The sequence below is a fragment of the Pipistrellus kuhlii genome, unplaced genomic scaffold (assembly GCF_014108245.1).
Source record: "Pipistrellus kuhlii isolate mPipKuh1 unplaced genomic scaffold, mPipKuh1.p scaffold_m20_p_187, whole genome shotgun sequence".
Classification (NCBI taxonomy): domain Eukaryota; kingdom Metazoa; phylum Chordata; class Mammalia; order Chiroptera; family Vespertilionidae; genus Pipistrellus; species Pipistrellus kuhlii.
In genome coordinates, this window is record NW_023425501.1 from 1 (window position 1) to 14,315 (window position 14,315).

Below are 14,315 nucleotides of genomic sequence, written 5' to 3' on the forward strand. Positions count from 1 at the left end.
TGAGTACTGGGACGTGGGGATAACACCTTCTGCTTTTTTTTTTTTTCTAAGCAAGTCACATTTACCCTCTCTTGGGTAGCTCCCTGTTTACCAGAATCTTCTAGCTAGCTGGTTATTCTGCAAAAGCAAGACCAAGTTAGCTGTTCTGCAAATTCAGACTTCCATAGGCCAGGCTTGCTTCAAGGGGCAAAACACCTGCTCACTTGTGCCCGCGTGCCCTAAGCAGGGGGGGCAGCACGGCCTGGCACACAGTCTCCCAGAGAGCCCGGGGTGCAAGCCAGGAGGCCGGGCCCCGAGGTGCCGTGGTGGAGGCTGCAGGCAGGGTCCAAGGGCCATTCCCGACTGGGTTTTCTGAGCAGGTCCCTGGGATGGTCCCTCCCTGTGGACTGAACACCCGTTACAGCAGGTGTATTTTATTTAACTGGCACGTAAAAGAGCCACTTTCTCCAGGGCCGGCGGTCTGGTTATGACTGTGGGTTCGGGAGTCGGACCCTCCAGGGCCCGAGCTCCTTGGCAGCCCTGGTGGGGCCATGCGACTTGCCCCAGACCAGGGCGGCGACTCGGGCACCCACAGGCCGAACAAGGAGCGAGCGTCCTGTCCCTCCTCCCTGCCCTCCTCACAGCACCTTCCACACACCATCCCGAACTCCGAGATCTGTGCAAGGCTGTGCTCGGCCCAGGTGAGGCACGCTGCCAAAGCAAACCTCCGCCGTCCCCTGGGTGCCCTCGCCTCTCCAGGGTGCCCGGAAAGGCTTATCTGGCCACTCTCGCCCCTCCCTCACCTCCTGAGTGGGAGCGGACAAGGTCCCCTCGGGGTCTCTTGCTGCAGGAGGGACAGGGCTGGCCACGTGGGGTCTGCGTTCTGGACAAAGCCGTGGGAGGAATTGGGGGCATGCTCTGGGCAGGGGATGGGCATGAGGGTGGGGCCAGGGGACAGCAGCGAGGGGGGCCGATGGAGGCACTCAACTCACTCCCCACCCAGGCCAGCATCCTGCCTTCGTTTTTTTCTGGATTTGATGTGTTCCTCCTCCAACGAACAGACTCCATACTCACTGCGGCAGGTTGGAATGAGAAAAGTGGAGGGAGAGAGCATCCCACGTTCCTTCTACACAAAGGAAACCACTACTAGTCATTTGTGGTATTTCTTTCTGGTCTTTTTAGAAAAGGTAGTTAAGACGATCAGTTTTTATTTTTTTAAATATATTTCTATTGATTTCAGAGATGAAATGAGGGAGGGAGAGAGGAGGAGAGAGAGAGAGAGAGAGAGAGAGAGAGAGAGAATCATTGATTGGCTGCCTCCTGCACACCCCATACTAGGGATCAGTTTTTATTTTTTTAAATATATTTCTATTGATTTCAAAGATGAAATGAGGGAGGGAGAGAGGAGGAGAGAGGAGAGAGAGAGAGAATCATTGATTGGCTGCCTCCTGCACACCCCATACTAGGGATCAGTTTTTATTTTTTTAAATATATTTCTATTGATTTCAAAGATGAAATGAGGGAGGGAGAGAGGAGGAGAGAGAGAGAGAGAGAGAGAATCATTGATTGGCTGCCTCCTGCATACCCCATACTAGGGATCAGCATGTCCTCAGGTGAGGATTACAAATAATAATATGCCCTGACTGGGCATCGAATTGAAGCTCAACCACTGAGTCACGCCAGCCAGGCAAGACCAACTGTTTTTATTTTTATTATAATATTATTATTTCTTTAAATATATTTTATTGATTTTTTACAGAGAGGAAGGGAGAGAAATAGAGTTAGAAACATCGATGAGCAAGAGTCATCGATCAGCTGCCTCTTTCTTGCACACCCCCTACTGGGGATGTGCCCTCAACCAAGGTACATGCCCTTGACCGGAATCGAACCCAGGACCCTTCAGTCCGCAGGCCGATGCTCTATCCACTGAGCCACGCCGGCCAGGCAAGACCAACCGTTTTTAGAAAGAGGTGACACAGTGGCCTGTGCCTGGGCTGGCTGACCGTCAGCTTTCTGGGGTGTGATGGCTGCTGCCCCTCCTCCCAGGACCTTTCCCAGCCACACTGAGAGTCCCAAGGCCGGACTACCAGCCTCTCCCGAAACAGAGATGCCCTGACCACTCCCCCCTCTGCCTGCTCTTTCTCTGCTCTCAGCCCCCCTGGTCGGCATGCCCACCTGTCAGGGATGTCCGGGCGACTTTACCTCCCAAAATCTCCACGGGCTCTGATGACCTCGTGACGAATGGTAAATGGTGAGGGCTCCTCCCAGGCACATCACTTGTCAGCGGAGAAGCCTGAACTTGAGCCCGCACCGCCCATCTCCTGGGTTTCCTATGGAGAGTCCAACCCATGATGCCGTATGTCACATGGACCCCGCCAAACCTCCTTCCAGATTTTCAGCTCCCTTCAAACTCCTGTCCTTGTGGAAGCTGGGTGGGGAAAGGGTCCGTCCCTCAATCATTATCACCATTATCGTAAGCAGTATTTTGCAAAGCGTGTATCTCTGTGGGCGGGCATCGACATCAGAGCTGAGAGGGACGGATGAGGCACCGAGGCCCAGAGAAGTAGCCTGCCAGGGGTCACACACCTGGAACAGTCCCGGGACTCCCCACTCCCAGCCTGAGGCTCCTCTCCCTGCTCCTCACCAGCGGGAAGTCCAAATTCCTCCCAACATCACATGTCCTATTTAAATGGGAATAAATGGATTTATTAATGAATGAATTCCGAGCAAGATGCCCAGGGTGTTTCTGTCTGTCTGATACCAGTTGACCATCTGCCCGAAGGGTGTCCAAGGCCTGGATGGTGCGTGACTTGGGCGAGCTGTTCACCTTCCCGCAGCCCCAAGGGGCCGGGCAGCTTGCTGCTGCCTGGCGATGGCGTGCGTCTCCCTGCTGTCACCTCCACTGGGCTCAGAGGGCTTTCTGTTCAGCTCTTCCCCAGACCCTCTCTCTGCTCTCCACATGCATTGAGTCCCCGACCTGAATCTGAGGGTCACGTGGCCCCACCTCTCAGCCTTTAGGCCCGGGCCACTGAGTGGCTGAGTGGCTGTGGGGTTGAGCATTGCCCATTCAGTTCCCGATCAGGAGGTCAGGAGGTCAGGAGGTCAGGACGAAGATCTGGGCTTCGTGTTCGATCCCTGGTTGAGACACATATGAAAGGCAACTGATCAAAGTTTCTCCCTCTCTCTCTCTCTCTCTCTCTCTCTCTCTCTCTCTCTCTTCCTCTCTCTCCTCCCTCTCAGCATGTCCTCAGGTGAGGATTACAAATAATAATAGGCCTAACGGGTTTAGCTCAGTGGATAGAAGTGGATAGAGCATCAGCCCACAGACTAAAGGGTCCTGGGTTCTATTTTGGTCAAGGGCGCATACATTTTTAAAAATATATTTTTTATTGGTTTTTTACAGGGAGGAATGGAGAGAGATAGTTAGAAATATCGATCAGATGCCTCCTGCACACACACACACACACACACACACACACACACACACCCGCCCCGGAATGTGCTCACAGCCAAGGTACATGCCCTTGACTGGAATTGAACCTGGGACCCGTGAGTCCGCAGGGTGATGCTCTATCCACTGAGCCAAACTGCTTTCGGCAGGGGCACATACACTGATTGCAGACTCATTCCTGGTCGGGGCATGTGAGGGAGGCGACTAATTGATGTTTCTCTCTCTTCCCCTCCGTTCCACTCTTTCTAAATATCAACAGAAAAAGATCCTTGGATGAGGATGAACAATAACAAAAATAAATAAAGAATAAAATAAATAAAATGTGGTCAGGAGTCTAGAGAGGGCTAGCCTCCTGACCACCACCCACGTCTCCCCCCCCTTCCCCCCCCCCCGCCCCCCCCCGCAGGAGCCCGCTCTGCCCGGCAGCACCATGACGGAAGTGGGCTGGTGGAAGCTGACCTTCCTCCGGAAGAAGAAGTCCGCCCCCAAGGTGCTGTACGAGATCCCGGACACCTGTGCCCAGACGGAGGGCAGCGCGGAGCCCCCGGGGCCGGCGGGCGGGGCGGCCGGCAGTGACTTTAACAGCCGCCTGGAGAAGATCGTGGACAAGAACACGAAGGGGAAGCACGTCAAGGTCTCCAATTCCGGCCGCTTCAAGGAGAAGAAGAAAGTGCGAGCCAGCCTGGCGGAGAACCCCAACCTCTTCGATGACAGGGAGGGCGAGGGACAGTGAAGGGGGCCGAGGCGGGTGCCGGCATCTCCCTGCCTGCCGGCTCCCTGCCGTCAGCTGGATCTGAGCAGGGAGCTGGCCACAGCCGAAGCCCTGGGGGCGGCGCATGCCTGCTGGCAGGAGATGTCTCCTTTTAGGTTCGTATTTATGTGCCCTGGCTTTCCGGGGCGTCTGGAAGATACCGGGGTCCTCCCACCGCCCCCCACCACATAGAAAGGCACTCGGGTTCAGGGGTGACAAGTGCCACCCAGGGCACGGGGTCAAGGGTGAGTTTGACTTGCTGCTCCCTCTAACGGTCTCTACCCGTGCCGGTTCCCTGCACCAGCCCTGAGAGTGCCTTTTCCAGACGACACGTGATGGGGGGTCGTTTCCAGGAGCCAGAGGCGGGCTGACCTGGAGCTCACCTCCTAACACAAGTGATAAACTTCTGGGGGCCTTGTTCCCAGATGTGCAAAGGGAGGGGGACCCTGGCACTCCCTGGAGGTGCTGCAGAAGGCCCGGTTAGGGGCCCCCAGGTCCAAGTTAGTGGTGGGGAAGCTCTGGTAGGACCTAACAGCAGCCAGCTCTTCCCACCGGTATTTAAGATGGACCGGCCCAGAGATGAGTCCTGGAGCCTTGGATTTTGTTTAATAACCGTAGGTTTCTCTCTTTGTAATAAACAACGCTGCCAAAGCTGAGAATCTATCTGCTCGCCTTCCATCGCTGAGAGGGCTGTGCTGTAGGCCTTTGTTTCCCTTCACGTGAGTGGAACCCGGTGCTCAGATGGTTCCTCTCACGCTTCACACGGTCCCAGGTGTCAGATGTAGGGACTGGGACACCAGTTTCACCCTCAAGCCACCCTTAGCACTGGGGGGGGGGGGGGGGGGGAGGATACAGGAAGGAGCTTGTGGCACTCCCGTGGTCAGTCCCTCTGGTCCACAGAGGCCAGCGGGGGCTGCAAGAGAAGGAGGCAGACCCCTGTGGTCTGACCCAAAGTTGCAGTGGTTTGGTTTGGGGTCAAGACTCAAATTCGGGTCCCACCCCTTAGCAGCTGTGTGGTGTGGGGGACATTAAAAAAAACCACACGCACAGAAACAACTTCCTCTGAAGCCTGATGGGTAGCTCAGTTGATTAGAGCATCGTCCCAATACCAGTCATCGTTCCATCCCAGTCAGGGCACATAGAGTGGATGCATAAGTAAGTGGAACAACAAATCAATGTTTCTCTCTAAAAATCAACCAATAAAAAAAAATTTTTTTAAACCTACCTCCTCTGAGCCTGGTTTCTTTTCTATACAAGGCCTGTAAGGATTCCTATTTCACAGGGAGTGGTCGGTAACTAGTGGCCCGTTAGTAGTCCTGTAGAAGGTTCCCCATTAACTGGTCCCCTCCCGGCCTTTTCCCTTATTAAGGAACTCGCCACGGCCCAGAGCTTCCGTTTAAGGAAGAGGAGAGAGCGTGCTCTTGAGGCTGTTAGATCAGGATCTTTCTCAAGCCGCAGGAGCTGGGAACTGGAAAAAATTGGCCATATCTCCAGAGCTCGCGGTGGGAACATGGAGAGAGAGAGACCAAGGTGGCGACTCAACAATGTGGTCCAGCAGCTTCCAGGCCAGCTCCTTGCAGGCTGCGGGCCACCCCACCCCACCCCACCACGGAGCGCTGCTCAGGAAATGTATCACCAAAACAAACAGACCAGACAAGGGGGCCTTTGTTGTGCGGCCTCCCCCAGGGCATGGGGAGCTGAGGATGAGTGAGGGAGATCAGGAGTTTGGGGAGGACTGGAGGACTCTTCCCCATCCCTCCTCATGGCAGAACTTTCTAAGGCCCCCATAACTCGGTCCATAAAGCCTCCCATGGGGAAGCAGACTTTTCGCCATCCTTCCCATTGTTAATGCCTGACGTTTACAGGTTTAAAAAGGGCCAGGCCCACACTGGCTGGGTGGCTAAGTTGATTGGACTGTTGTCTTGTACATCAAAAAGGTTTCGAGTTTGATTCCTAATCCAGGGCATGTAGCCCAGTTGTGGGTCTGATCCCCAGCCGTTGTCAGGGCGCGTATGGGAGGTGACCAGTGGATATGTCTCATCCATAGATGTTTCTCTCTCTCTCCTCTCTGCCCTCCTTCTACCCTGTCTGGAAATCAATGGAAAAAATCCTTGGGTGAGGATCAAAAAAACAAAGAAACATCCTTGGATGAGGATTCGAATGGGACAGGCTCTGTGGCAAGTACTCCCCGAGGTTCCTCATTGAATCCTCTGGTCCCCCATGGAGACAGGGCCTGCTGCTAACTACCCCTTTTCCAGGTGAGGTGCTGGGCTTAGTCACTCACCGGAGATCATGCCCTCTCAGAGGTGAGGCTGGGCTGAAGCCAGAGCTGGGCTGCGCATGTGACCTCAGAAACACACAGCCCCTTCCCTTCTTGATTTGCATCTGCTTAGGGGGTGGGAAGCTCCGGACAAAAAAAGGAACCGGTCCTCTTCTGCTGCAGGAGGGTGGGGTGAGAGAGCAAGGCCTGGCCTCGGGATCCTGGGAGGTGAGCAGCATTTGAGGGTGCTGCAGACTCTGGGACCAACGGGGGAAAGCCAATCAGCGATGAGGCTGAGTGTACCGCGAGACCCCAGACTGTAGGGACCTCCCACTCCAGCCCATCCTGAGGCGAGGGTAGGGGGATGAAGCTGGGCCCTGGGCCCCGTGCATATGACCATGCTCCACGGGCCCAAATGTGACTGCAGGAATCTTCCCGGAAACTCCATCCGTACCCCTAACCTGGGTATTAGTGGACGGGGGTGAGGAGGTGGGTGGTTACCAATGGCCAAAGGGATATCTGGTGCCCAGGGAGCCAGAGCCCAGCAGCTGAAGGTTTTACCAGGCCAGAGGAGGAGGAACCGAAAGTGCAGATATGTGCAGGAGCCGGGAGAGGCTACGGGTCATCGACCACAGTTTCACTGGGACTCAACCCAAGGGGGGAGGGGGCGGCAGGCGGGGCAGGCTAGGATTGGCCTGTGCGGCGCGAAGGGGCCAACCGTGGGCAGTGGCGCCCCCTGCTGGATGCCCCACCTCCCGGGAGAGGAAAATGGAGGTGGGTGGAGAGTTGTTTAATCCCCCAACTCCCTTTCTTCCCAGGGTGGGGGGCAAGACCAGACCAGACCGACATTAGCATCACGCACTGATGAGCATCTGATGGGTTTTTATTACAGATCTGGCACAGTGATTGCCAGACACAGAACAGAACTGCTGAGACCAGGCTCAAAGCCGGGGAGACGGATCCAGAAACACAAACAGGACAAGGAAGGGTCCCCAGCACCCTCTCCTGTAGGTTCCAGAAAGGTCAGCATCGTGCTTTCCTGCGCTCGGGCTTGAGGGGGATCAACAAGGAGAGAGAGGTCCTCGGGGGAGCCGGTCACTCCCAGACGCTGAAGCACATGCCCATACAGCGAGTGAAGCCGTGTACAGAGTGGCAGGTTCAATGCCACTGTGCACAAAACAGTCCCTCCCTCATCCTGGCTGAGTCAGAGCAAACATTTACCCAGCCTGGCTCCTCTCCAGGCCCGAGGGCCACTCAGCCAGGCTGACCCTGTCACCAGACTGTGCTCCAGGAAAGCACCTACAGTCAGCACAGGCCTCAGCGAGGGTTACGGGAGACAGGCAGAGGGTCAGAGGCCGGGGCCAGGGCACTGGCACAGGGGTGGGTGGGTCCTGTTAAACGCGGGAGGGAATTCCGGGGGTCTGGGGTGGGCTTCCGAGTGATGCCAATGCTGCCAGCCGTCCTGAGGGGCTCAGACCTTGGCTTCACGAAGTCCCTGGGAGCCTTTAAATTTCCCAGTGCCCTCAGACCCGTTAAGTCATCTCTGAGGGGGGGACCTGGGCATCAACAGGATCCCCCCCACTCTGCCCCTTGGGAATGCCAATGTGGATGAAAAGCAGCGATGTGGAGAGGTGAGGAGCTGGGAAGGGGATGTGTGAGTATCTCTATAATTTCATACCTGGGAAGTAAAATAAGTAAATACCGTTTATAAGCCAACGTGGAAAATAAAGCTTGATTAAAATCTTCCTGGCCCGTAGGTACCAGCACACAAAAACTGGTTTGGCTCAATGGATAGAGTGTCGGCTTGGGGACTGAAAGGTCCCGGGTTCGATTCCGGTCAAGGGCATGTACCTTGGTTACTGGCATATCCCCAGTAGGGGGTGTGCAGGAGACAGCTGGTCGATGCTTCTCTCATCGACGTCCCTAGCTCTCTATCTCTCTCCCTTCCTCTCTGTGAAATATCAATAAAATATATTTAAACAAAAAAAAAAAACTCCTGACCGGGACTGAATACTTCCCATAAGAGAATGCTCACTGCCTGGTGCTCCTTACCACCTTCCCCTTGAAACCGCTCCCCATATTGAAGAGAAATCTATTTCTGTGTAATATCCCCCGTGGGTCCTTTGGAGCTACAGAGAATAAATTCAATCTTCTCCCACAACGCTGTGCTTCGATAATGGAAGGCAGCTAGCAGCAGGGTAAATGCTATAAGAATATGTTAATAAACGAGTTGGTTAGGGTTCTTTTATTTGCAATCAACAGCAAACAGCAAGTTTACATTAAAAAAAAAAACCTTTTTAGAGACGGTGGGTGTGAGGCCGGAGGAGGAACTGCAGGGCTCAGGAGTGGGAAGGGGGCGCCAGGCCACTGGGGGAATTTAAGAGCAGCAGCCAGAGGCCTGGCTTCTTGGCTGCCGCTCACAGTGCGGCCTCGGGGAGCATGCTCTGGGTCTCTCCGTGCCCAGTTTCCAGTAGCTGACAAGAAAAACCGACTATCGGGACTGGCTCAGGTGCTTATGCTGGGACCGATCAGCTTTGGCCAGTATGACTGTCACAGTGGTCAAACACAGGGCTGCTGGGGCCGGCTCTGTGTCACTGGGAAAGGGAATTCCAGCAGCTGCTTCCTCCAGAGGGAGCCATTCCAGTAAACCAGTGTCAAAACCGAGAAAATGACGATGAGATGATTGTCCGTGTGTGACTCTCTGTGCCGCCATGACACTCCGCTAGAGAGCTTCTGGGAGCCAGCCAAGTGGAGCACTCAGGTGGCTCTGGAGACCCCGACATACAGGGAGCGGGGCGGGAAACCGCGGCCCTTAGAAGGGCCTGACCCCAACCCCACAGCCTCCCTCAGCGCCGGCCCTCGCTCCCGGGCGCCCAGCCTGGGGTCAGGGAGCGAGCCTCTCGTAGAGCCAGCCTTCCGCCCCTTGGTGCGTCATGGGCCCCAACGGGGTGTCCCCCGTCTGCAGGCTCCGCCGGAAGACGATGCGGTCGTGCAGGCGGTTGGTCTGGCCTTGCCAGAATTCCATCACCTGTGGGTACAGCACGTAGCCACCCCTGCGAAGGGAAGCAGAGGTCTCGGGCTGTGTATTTTCCCAACCACGTCACTCCCCGGACACCCTCGGGCCGCCTGAAGGAAGCCGCTGTATCACGGGTAGGAGTTACAGTAAACACGAGGGTCCTGGTGTCCCTTTCCACACGACCAGGAGGCATCACTCACCAGTATTTTGGCTTCGGCACCTCTTGCTCCTGGTACAGCTTCTCCAATTCCTCGTTTTTCTTTCTCAGATACTGTTCAGGGGAAGGAGACAGAAGGGCCAGACCGGGTCAAGGATTCATTGAATAACCACTCACTGAGCATGTGCTGGGGACACAGGCGAGAAGGCACAGGTGGCCTCTGTCCCCTGGGACACAGCCCAGCGGGAGGGTCCCCCACACACAGGAGGCCATCGGCCCATTCCCCCAGGAAGACACCCTTTTCCCTGGCTGGGGAGAGGGCCCCGCACCCCTGGGAGACGGCCTCGGGATGAGCCCAGCACCGCCCCCGGAGGACGAAGAGGAAGCCCACTCACCTCCCGGTCAGGGACGACGGAGCTCTGCTGACTGACCACGGCCCCGATCTGGCTGCTCTTGGGGCGGGAGTGGAAGTAGCTGGTGGCCTCCTCCTCCGGCAGCTTCTTCACAGGGCCCTCCACACGCACCTGCTCAGGGACGGCCTTGGCTACCTGGGTCCAACGCCATCGCCCTCCCCAGGCCACAGGCCCATCCCCCTCGGTCTTCTCTATCCGATGCCTCGCCACTCCTGGCTCCCGCCAGCCCGGCTAACTGTCTGAGAGCTATCTGAGAGGAAGGACGTTTGCCCGGCCTGGCACCTCCACTGGGCTCATATATAAACTCGGGCCCCTCCCAACGCAGCCCGCCCCCGGCTGTCCTGGGCACGCTCACTCACCTGGCGGTTCAGGGGCTCCCAGTAGAAGACGAGGGAGGCAAAGGGATTAGAGTCCTGGAGAGGAAAGAGAACCCAGACCGCCGTCAGGACAGCGGGGAGGACGCCTCTGGCCGGCAGGGGGAGGCAGAAGTCTGCAGCCTGCAGGCCCCCGGGAGGTGCACTCGGTGTAATATCTCATTTAAACCCTCAAAGACAGGCTCAGAGAGGTTAAGTAAGGAGCCCGAGCTCACACAGCAAGTGGCAGAGCTGCGTGGAAACCTACGCCAGCTGGACTCCGAAGTGCCGCTTGCCATTTCTCAAACCCACAGATTTTGCAAGTTCTCAGAAATGTATGCTTGGCTGCAGGGACTCGGGGCGGATGGCTCATTTGGAATTACGAACTGTATGCATATGAAGTGCCAGCTCTGGATTCGACACCAGAAGAGGTCACGGGGTGTAACAGAGTTACAACAGATGCAGCCGCTGCCCCCACAAAGCTTACCACTTCACAGAGGACACAGACATTAATCGCATAATCATATGCATGCACAGTTAGAAACTGAAAAAAATGGCAGGGAAGTTGCTAGTTATAATGACAGCAAACGGCATGAGCGGCTGACTCAGTGTAGGAGTGGAGGCTTTTTGGAAGAGGCTGCCATTGGGGCTGAGCCTGAAGGGACGGGGTGGCTTAGGTGGACAGAGGACAGAGGCAGGGGTGGTGGGAGAGTATTTGCGCATGTGCAGCAAGAAAGACCAGGGCGAAGGCCCCAGGCAGGGTGGGCCTTGAGCACAGACAGCGAGCGGGTTGGGGGGGGGTGACTGATGAGGAAAGGGCTGTGCCCTCTGCAGCGCGAGGAGGATTTACCGTGACCCCTCACCAGCTCTTTTCCTTTCCGGCTCTCAAAGTTAGTGAAGAAGCGGAAGCCATCCTTGCCATAGCCCTTCAGCAGCACCATGCGGGCAGAGGGCTTCCCATCTCTGGGACAGAGAGCAGAGCGCCGTGGTCAGAGCCCACTCCCATGTTCCCTTAGGATGTCTGAGCATCCCTACCGCTGGGTCCCCTTATTCTGCCCTGTCCGGGCCGCAGGCCACCACCCATCCCCACTCGGCCCTGGGGATTTAGCCTGAAAACACCCCCCGCTCCCCCCAGTATGACAGATGCCTTCCCCCTGCTGCTGGAGGCGTCCTCCCCCGTCCTGACGGCGGTCTGTGGCTTCTTTCATCTCCAGGACTGTGAGGGACTAAGCCGCGTCCCCCTAAAAGCCTATGCTGATGGCCTTGCCCCCAATGTGGGTATTTGGAGACAGGGACTTCCGGGAGGGGAGTAAGGGTCAATAAGGTCATAGGGTGGGGCTCTGATCCAAAAGGACGGTGTCCTTAGAAGAGGAACAAGCACCAATGATCTCACTCGCTCTCCCTGCGTGCACCAAGGAAAGGCGGTGTGAGGACACCGCAAAAAGGCGGCCACCTGCAAGCCATGAGGAGAGGCTTTCCTAACCAGCTAACAGAACCTTAATCTTGGACTTCTGGTTTCCAGCACTGTGAGAAATACATTTCTGTTGTCTGTGTATTTTCTTATGGCAGCCCTAGCAAAGCAGCAAGGCTCCAAGGGCAGCAACCAACGAGAATGCAACCAGCCCTAGCTGGTTTGGCTCAGTGGATAGAGCGTGGGCTTTCAGACTGAAGGGTCCCCGTTTCGATTCCTGTCAAGGGCACATGCCCGGGTTGTGGGCTCGATCCCCAGTAGTGGGCATGCAGGAGGCAGCCAATCAATGATTCTCTCTAATCATTGATGTTTCTATCTCTTTCTCCCTCTCCCTTCCTCTCTGAAATCAATAAAGAAATATATTAAAAAAGAAAAAAATGCAACCGGCTGGTGCTTAGGGATTACAGAAGGCGTGGCTATTATCAGACCCTCTGCTCAGGGTTTTGGGGGACACGCAGGGCACACAGCACAAGAGCCCTGCCTTCAAGGCCTTACATTTGAGTGACGGGGGACAGGAAGAGTTGGATTGGATGAGAGGCTAATATGAGAGATGGCTCAGTGGTTGACTACCAAGTGAGTGATACAGCTAAGCATTGTCTACAAAGAGATCCATGAAGAGGTCCCAGGAGACACAGCTCTTAAAGGGCAGCTGGGAATAGGGTAGGTGGGGAGATAAGGGAGGCAAGGGTATATGGGGGCATTGCATCAAGGGCAGAGATGAATGAGGCACTGCGTTTCATCCCTGAGATGTAACTGGGTGAAGTGTGATCTTTGGTTTACAGGTAAGGATGCTGAGGCGCAGAGAGGGCAAGTAACTTGCCTGAGGCCACACAGCATTTCAATAAAAGTGCTAGAACCATAAAGTTGTCATCCATTACACTGAGAGCTCCCTTGGGATCCTGCTTCCTCTGTGCCCGCCCACCGAAGGGCCCACGGCTATGCCCACCTGGTGCAGGTGGCCAGACACATGGCATTGGCCTCCCCTATGTCAGGACACTGAACGGCCTCCTCGAACCAGGCAGCAAACTGCTTCAGGGGATCCAGAGAGATCAGCTGAGCCTCCTCAAATGCCTGGAGAGGAGGGAGAGTTTTATTTCACTGAATGAACACACCTATTGCTTCATGTGTACGCGGAGCTATTCTAGGCACTTTTCAAATATTAACTTATTTAATCCTCGTGACAAAAAATAGTGCCCAGGAAGTAGGTTCTGTTAGCCCCCTATTACAGGTGGGGACACAGGCACAAGGAAGGAGACTGATGGCTGATGAATCGGCTTCATGTCATGAAGTGTCAAACCTATCATTTGAAAAGCCTTAAAAACAAAAACAAAAAAAACACAGATTCTGGACTCTGCCCTTGTAAATCCTCATTCCCAAGGTCTAAGGGTCAGTGGAAAACCGCATGTCTAACAACCGTTCTCTGGGCTCCTCTCCGGAGGAGGACGAAGGAAAGGACGTTTTCCCCAGGGGTAAGCGAGGGAACCAAGGCAGCAAGGAGCGTTCCCCCTCCTCCCCGGGAGGTAGTCAGTCCGCCTCCCCGAGTTCTGCTTACCCAGCACCGGGAGGCTGTGTCCCTGTTCTAACCATTTTACAAACATCTGAGTCCGCCACATTCCTGCGAGGTGGTGCTGTCACCTCACAGGGGCCCGGAGAGGTGCAGGGAACCGCCCCAGGGGTGCACCTCGTGAGTGAATGAATGAATGAATGAATGGCGGGATTCCGGGCCTGGCAGGCTCCAGCCGTGCCTCCCCCCTCCCCCCCCCTCAGCTGCCTCCGGTCCCCACCTTCGTCCCGGCTCCCCCAGAACCTATCCCCGACCCCCAACGGTTGTCTTTGAACCCTCTCCTCTCAGGGAGATGGCCTCAAGCCCCTGCGTCCCACGGGGTGGCCCCAGAAACCCCGTGGGGTTCCTCCCATGTCTCCCCCGCCCCCTCCCGGATGATCGGAGACCCCTCGCTCCCCGCCCCTGCGGAGACCCCTGCGGAGACCCCGCCCGGCGACGACACCTCGCGGTCCCCGCGGTAGCTCTTGCGCATCGGGCCCAGGTCCATGGCGATAGCGCGGCGGCACAGCTGACGCAGGTGGCGGGGCCACTCGGCCAGCCGCCTGAACGCCACGTCGACGCACGCGACGGGGCCGTTGGCCACGTGACCCAGCGTCGCCCGGCGGCGCCGGGTTCCGGCGCGTTCGGAACCGGTTCCTCAGTCCCGAGTCTACCCCGCGGGAAGAGGGTGTGTCAGTCGCCCAGCCCCGACACCCTCGGTCCTCGGAGCCAATGGGAGCCCAGCGTCGGGGGAGGGAGACCGGTGCCGGGACTCCATTGGTCGGAGTCTTCCGGAGCGCAGCCAATGACAGCGAGAACAGAGGAAGCCAGCGGCCAATGGGCGGCGCCTCTGGGGGCGGGAGCAGGGAGACGAGGAAATTCTGTCCCCCGCTGCTAACGCGCACGTGGAGGTTTGTTCGA

At 56.3% G+C, this 14,315-nt stretch overlaps 2 protein-coding genes across 2 annotated transcripts; one reads left to right on the forward strand and one right to left on the reverse strand.

Moving 5' to 3' along the window:
* Window positions 1-3,805: 3,805 nt before the first annotated feature.
* LOC118721895 (proline-rich protein 15-like protein) lies at window positions 3,806-4,844 on the forward strand. The gene has a single exon (XM_036443189.2). It carries the CDS (start codon window positions 3,861-3,863, stop codon window positions 4,161-4,163), a length of 303 nt encoding a protein of 100 aa, XP_036299082.1. The 5' UTR covers window positions 3,806-3,860; the 3' UTR covers window positions 4,164-4,844.
* Window positions 4,845-8,741: 3,897 nt separating this feature from the next.
* Window positions 8,742-14,087, reverse strand: LOC118721893 (pyridoxine-5'-phosphate oxidase). Its single transcript, XM_036443186.2, has 7 exons — window positions 13,858-14,087; window positions 12,798-12,922; window positions 11,244-11,343; window positions 10,387-10,440; window positions 10,010-10,138; window positions 9,658-9,728; window positions 8,742-9,494 (listed from the first exon to the last, which is right to left on the reverse strand). Exons 1-7 carry the CDS (start codon window positions 13,900-13,902, stop codon window positions 9,326-9,328), a joined length of 693 nt encoding a protein of 230 aa, XP_036299079.1. The 5' UTR covers window positions 13,903-14,087; the 3' UTR covers window positions 8,742-9,325.
* Window positions 14,088-14,315: the final 228 nt, after the last annotated feature.